The 6,252-nt window shown below is 44.0% G+C and overlaps 1 protein-coding gene across 10 annotated transcripts in view; it reads right to left on the reverse strand.

Moving 5' to 3' along the window:
- LOC142771998 (uncharacterized) overlaps window positions 1-914 on the reverse strand; it is a 371,379-nt gene extending 370,465 nt beyond the window's left edge. For 6 of the 10 annotated variants that reach the window (XR_012886228.1, XM_075874065.1, XM_075874063.1 and 3 more), the window contains exon 1: window positions 630-914. Coding sequence is in view for 1 of the 10 variants with exons in the window: in XM_075874066.1 (XP_075730181.1) it covers window positions 630-684 (55 nt within the window). In the remaining 9 variants the exon portion in view is untranslated. Of the gene's footprint in view, window positions 1-343; window positions 490-629 lie in introns of all 10 variants that reach the window. The other 4 variants (XR_012886229.1, XR_012886230.1, XM_075874061.1 and 1 more) reach the window with 1 other exon arrangement.
- Between the last annotated feature and the right edge of the window lie 5,338 nt (window positions 915-6,252).

The following is a 6,252-nucleotide window of genomic DNA, read 5'->3' on the forward strand; positions in this document are numbered from 1 at the left end:
CTTCTTTTTGATAGATCTTACTTAACCAGGAGTCACAGGTAAGCTTCTGCTATATTTCTGCACTTCTTCTGTTATATGCGTATTGTTATCCTTCGCAGTCGTGACTTACGGATTCGGGGAGTGTTTGATAGTCGTCTCAAGACACGGATGACTCTCTTTTATGCAGGTAGGACTGCACCTTCCCATCTTTATAGCAATAAATTGACGGAACGGTGCTATTCAATTCTGCTTTCGAGTTTGTGCGCTTTGATTTACTCTTTCTTATCGATAGCTGATCGCATCAATAAACTGTTTTAAATGACGCGGTTTATAACAGTTTAGGCAACAGACCATGCCCACTCACCTCTGTAATACTGTTTACATAATGTCACCAGGGGGCCCGGGTTGGTTGAGCGGTTTCACAACAGCTCAGCTTCGGACCTCAAAATCTCCGTCAAAACTGTGAGTAATATTCTAAATTTCCTCGCGTGGTGTGAGGCTTCGGAGCACCTAGAGGAGCACGGTTTAGTCACCCAAATCAGTTACAACTTGAGAAATTAACGACTCATACTTCGGTTAGGCCTAACAACAGCAACCACTGGCTCCACTTCGATCAAATCAGGAATTCCGCAAGAAAAGCTACTACGCACCTGGAAAACCACCCTCGATTCTTCTTGGGACGTTCCGGAGCCTCGCCGCTACCATCTTATCTTGAATCTGCGGGAAAAAACGGTTTTTCTTCACCGAAAATCAACTGTGAGTAACACGTGTATCCGCCCTATGGGGGCTTCCATGTTGACAGGGGACTTTAGCACCTGCCCCCTCGTGCTCAAAGATTGAATGGAAAGGCAAAAGATCACAACAAATATTGGTAGCATTATTAAATCATGCAGAAGGAGGATTTCGGGCTCTGAGCTCAATCTTACCAGTTACTGACCGGCAAAAACAAACCCACAAGGAATTTTTCCCACCTTATGGCCATATGGGGGCCGCCATCTTGTGTGGGACCAAGCCACTTTGAGGACAACGAGTCATATCTCAGCTTATACACACCCCAGGACGACAAATCAGGTCTCAATGGAGTCGTTAAAATCCGGAGATAGCCGTAGAAAAAACCGCGAGCGCCCAATTCAACTGAGAGCGTCAAAAGAGACTTAATCAGAAGACACACTCAGTGTTGCCGGACTGCTGTCACTGCTTGAGCTGGGTTTGGCGAAACAGCTTCCACGGCGAATTAAGCCCACCGTAATTGCTCCTCCACCACTTAGCCAATAAGCACAGATTATTCCAACTGCGGGAGCGGGAGCGGCCGCGTCAGCAGCACGGGTAAGTGAGCTCTGCACATATCTACCTATAACTTTAGCAATTTTGGTTCTAGGAGGGTCAAAGTGTTGTCTATTTGTTTGTGAAGATACAAGGAGTTCAACCGCTACAAATACTGCTATTACAAACGAAAATTTTAAATTTTAGGAGCGGAAAACCGTGTGATTCTGTGAAAACAACAACAGTCGGACCACGTGCCCGGTGCCGCGCAATTCCCAACAAAAAAAATCACGTGTTGATGGACCTACATTAAGAGGCCTGAGGTGCGGCCTCATCGGTAACCACCGCCGGGAACGAACTCCCTCACCAGAGAAGGGTTGGCCACCCTGGTGCAGTATCTGGCCACTACCTCCCACATGGATACGTCAAAAAACTCACGGCCCTCAGTCTTCAGCAGCTGCAAAGCAACTGACTACGGCGGCGGTCAGATCTGCAACGCAGAAGCCGGTGCTAAGAATCTCTGGACTACAGGCCACCATTGGAACCTGAACTTGGCAACGTTTAACGCTAGAACCTTATCTAGTGAGGGAAGTCTAGCTGTACTATTCGAAGAGATAGAGGGTGTTAAATTAGATATAATAGGGCTCAGTGAGGTTAGGAGGACAGATGAGGCCTATACGGTGCTAACGTTAATAGGATCAAGTCGCAAGGCACGATGATGCACCGACAAGAAAGACGGGATAGTTGGCGAGTGTTTCAATCAGGCATTACTTCCTATACAGATGAGGGTAAAGTCTGAAAGAAGGTCAGTAAGATAATAGGAAGGCAGACATATTGACTACCCCTAGTAAACACCAAAGGTGACAACCTGGAAGACCAGACGAGTTCTGTCTAGCTCGTTGCATTAGCCTGAGGCCTTCTAGTGGTACAAAGCAAGAGTAGAAAAACAGAAATTAAGAGTCCCACTCTTCAGGAACAAGGCATACAGTGATCCCTTTTTTTACTAGATATACGGGTACCTCTAAACTGCTGTAATAAATCTGCCCCAGGCTATCATCGTTTAGTTTATGAAATGACACAAAAACCTACTTGTCGAAACACAGAACACCCTACTTTCACTGTACATTGCTTTACAGATGTCAGGCGAGATGCCTACATTCAATATTTGCTATCGGTGTTTCTTGGTTTGAGAGAGAGAGAGCGAGATTGAGAAGAAAACTCTATTCTATTTATACACAGGTTGCATGTGGTAGGTGGCCCGGTGTGAGCCATCGCTGACAAACACTAGGTGGGCCCTTCGTTGCAGAAGCCCGTTGACGTTCAACTTGACTCGCACTCCGTTTACCACGGTCTTCTGGCTGGCCAGGTTGGAGCAGCCGAGCAGAGCCGTCTCACAGTTCCCCTTGGTGGAGTTCGGTTGGATGTGGGGCGAGGGGTTGATTTGCATGCCCACACCATGTGGAAGGTGTCCGAAGACTTCCCGGCACAGTGCGGGCATTTTTCTGTACAGGCAGGATCAAGATATTTAAAAACTGCGGGCACAGCAGTGTTTTGATGTAAAGGCGGAAGAATAAACGCTCCTCCGCCTTTGTAATGCTCTTATCGTGTTTAGAATAAATCGAATGGCTGAATCAATGATTCAGCAATTTCTCAAAATGTTAAGGCCGGATTGGGTTCGAGATCCATTTCGGAAGGGCCTGAAGGCGTTACCCGGAAATTGAGTGCGCAGGCGGTGGTGTCAGCCATTTTATTGCCTTCGAGGCCCATGTGAGCTGAACCCCTAATGATCCTTGGATTCAGGCGCCCCGACGTAATTGCTGTTTTGTCAGATGCTGTACACCAGGTGTGGGACATACCCCCCTTGAATATTTTGGCATGCCCCTCTCTAGTCTGTAATGATGGCGCGTGAGTTTATGTCTGTGGCAGCTAGCGCGATGGCAACTTCCTGCACATATCCAATGTCCTGTGCTTTCTATGTTAGGCTATTCACCGCGACATTTTGATGGACGACTGCAGCCGTGTATCCACCACCATGGTGAGGGCCGAGGGCGTCCACGTAAAATATGCCATGTTTTTTTCCCATAGTGGCGAGGTAGTGCCTGCGCCCGCGCAAGGCACCTGTCGTTGTGGTCCTCACGTGTCATGTCGTGTTTGTTCTCCAGGTGAGAAAAGAATATGGACAATGTGTCCGCTCTGACGATCCATTTTTGCTGGTTCTGCCGTGCCCATGGTTGTGCTGTTTGTTGTGCCTCGCTGAAATTGTACATAGGAAAGTATTGTTACTCTGTGGCGATATTGAGATGAACCCGGGCCCTGACTCGGAGCAAATTGTTAAAATGCTGGAAGCTATTGCGGTCGATGTTAAAGAAATTAGGGAGGAGCGACTGTCAGAGATTGAGAAGAAGCTAGACACTTTATCTGGGCTCGAAAGAAAGGTAAATGCCTGTCATAACCAGTTGGCAACTTTGACACAAAGAATCGCTGTTCTGGAAACAAAAATTGAGCACCTAGAAAATCATAGTCATAGTTTCAATTTCATTGTTTACGGTTTTCCTGAGACAGTAAATGAAAACAACGAAACTCTTGAAAACGCCGTCAATAAAGGCAATTTAGGTGACATCAGGGAGCTATAACCTGTCAACATAGAGTACATTCATCGCATAGGTAGAGCGGAAGCCGGCAAAGTTAGGCCTGTAATTTTTAAGCTGCTTGGTTGGTGAGACAAGGCTAAAATACTAAAAAAGATGTAAACTTAAAAACACAACATTGGCTATCGGTGAAGACTTTTCTCCAAGAATACGAGACATTAGAAAAAAGCTGTGCACAAGTGCCAAAGCAAACCGAGATAATAACGAAAGAGTAAACTTGGCCTGTGATATGCTGTACATTGATAACCGAGCATACGTCTGGGACTGTGAAAAGGGAGAAAGAATACCGCTCGAACAAAAAAAAAACGACAGAAGCAGCAATTGTTTGATAACCAGACGATATGCCCGGTCACTTATCAAGACCTATTAGGACATTCTACAGTTTCTTTGTGGGTTCGGTCAACAAAAAGTAAACGTTCCAGTATTCGCGTGAAGCGCTAAGAACAAAAGTGTCTTGGATTGGTTAATGTGAATGTCCGAAGCATAAGCAATAAAACTGCACTCATGAAAATTGCCTCACTTGAATACGATCCTCATGTAGCGATTGTGTCTGAGACATGACTGCGCCCTGAAATAGCTGACGATGACGTATTTCCACCCTTGTATAACGTGTTTAGGAAAGCCAGAGCTACAAGGGGTGGTGGAATAGCCGTCCTTGTGAAAGACACAATACAGGCTACAATTATCGCGAGTATCGATGAACTAGAGTGTGTATGCATCAGACTGTCTTGTTGGAGCCATAGCTTAATTTTATATGCCGTATACAGACACCCTGAGGCTACGTTTGAATGCCTGGCAAAACTACGTGAACATATGTTCCAGTTTCGCAACCAGAAAATTTTATTAGCTGGTGATTTTAACCTACCTTCTGTTGACTGAGAAGGCTTTACGACGAGGCCCTTGAACAAAAAAGAGACGGAGGCTTTGTTCGATGTCATGCTTACTCATAACCTGATGCAAGTTGTGAAAGAGCCAACCCGTGTGCATGGGTCCAGTAGTTCCATTCTTGGTTTGGTACTTATAATTTTTGGAAAATAGCAAAAATTATTCCGATACACAAATCAGGAGATAAATCCATTGAAACAAATTTTAAACCAATATCGCTAACCAGCACGGCATGTAAACTACTCGAGCATATCATTCTAAAACATTTAACCGTTTTTCTTGAACAAGAAGGCATTCTGTCCAATAACCAGCATGGTTTTCGTCAAGGTTTATTCACCATAACACAGTTAACCGAAGAAATACACGACCTCGCGCTAGGCAATAACAATCACCGCCAAACTGACATAATCCTACTCGATCTATCTAAGGCATTTGATTGCGTTTGTCATACAAAGCTAATAGCTAAATTAAGACGCCTTATCGGAGATGGAGAAATTATTTCTTGGGTTCAAGATTTCTTGTTTAATAGATCCCAGTTTGTTAATTTTGAACATTTTGCATCAGACACAGTACCAGTGACGTCAGGAGTGCCCCAGGGCTCCGTGCTTGGACCCTTGTTATTTTTCGTTTATATAAATGATATAGCTACTAATATAGATAGTAAAATAAAGTTATTCACGGACGACTCTATCATTTATTCAGAAATTAACAATCAACAAGATCACCTCTCTCTCAAAAAGTCTCTTAATACCGTTGCAGGATGGTGCTCTCATTGGCAGATGACAATCAACGTAAAAAAATCTGCATGCATGACGATAACACGGAAAAAAGAACCCTCTAACTTTCGCTATAACATAAATGGTGCTGCTCCCACGAATGTACAGAGACATAAATATCTAGGTTTAACAATAACATCAGATCTAAGGTGGGACGCTCACATTGATAATGTTACTTCTTCTGCTATGCAGAAACAATTTTTTATTCGCAGATCGCTCCATCTGGCACCCACCTCGACGAAACTACTAGCCTACAAAATATTCATTAGGCCAATCGTTGAATATGGAAATACTGTATGGTTTCCTCATACCATGACTAACATAAAAAAATAGAAAAGGTACAAAGGAAGGCCATAAGATTCATACATAACAAATTTAAACTGGCTGATACACCCACTACCCTTCTAGCTGTTCTTGGGCTTCCCACGCTCCAAACACGGGTGAAGCAGGCACGTTTGATATTTCTTTATCAACTCCTACATAATTATTTCAAAATAGATGTCTCAAACTACGTTGAATATTCGCAAACACGAGCTACCCGGCACCAACATACAAATACTCTATTAGAATATAAATGTAACAATGATGCGTTTAAATACTCTTTTTTTCCAGTTGCCATCCACGAATGGAATTTGTTAAACCCTTTCACCACTAATGCCCAGTCATTGTGCGATTTCTTATCAAGAATTGAAAATAACGTC

The sequence above is a fragment of the Rhipicephalus microplus genome, chromosome 9 (genome assembly GCF_043290135.1).
Source record: "Rhipicephalus microplus isolate Deutch F79 chromosome 9, USDA_Rmic, whole genome shotgun sequence".
NCBI lineage: Eukaryota > Metazoa > Arthropoda > Arachnida > Ixodida > Ixodidae > Rhipicephalus > Rhipicephalus microplus.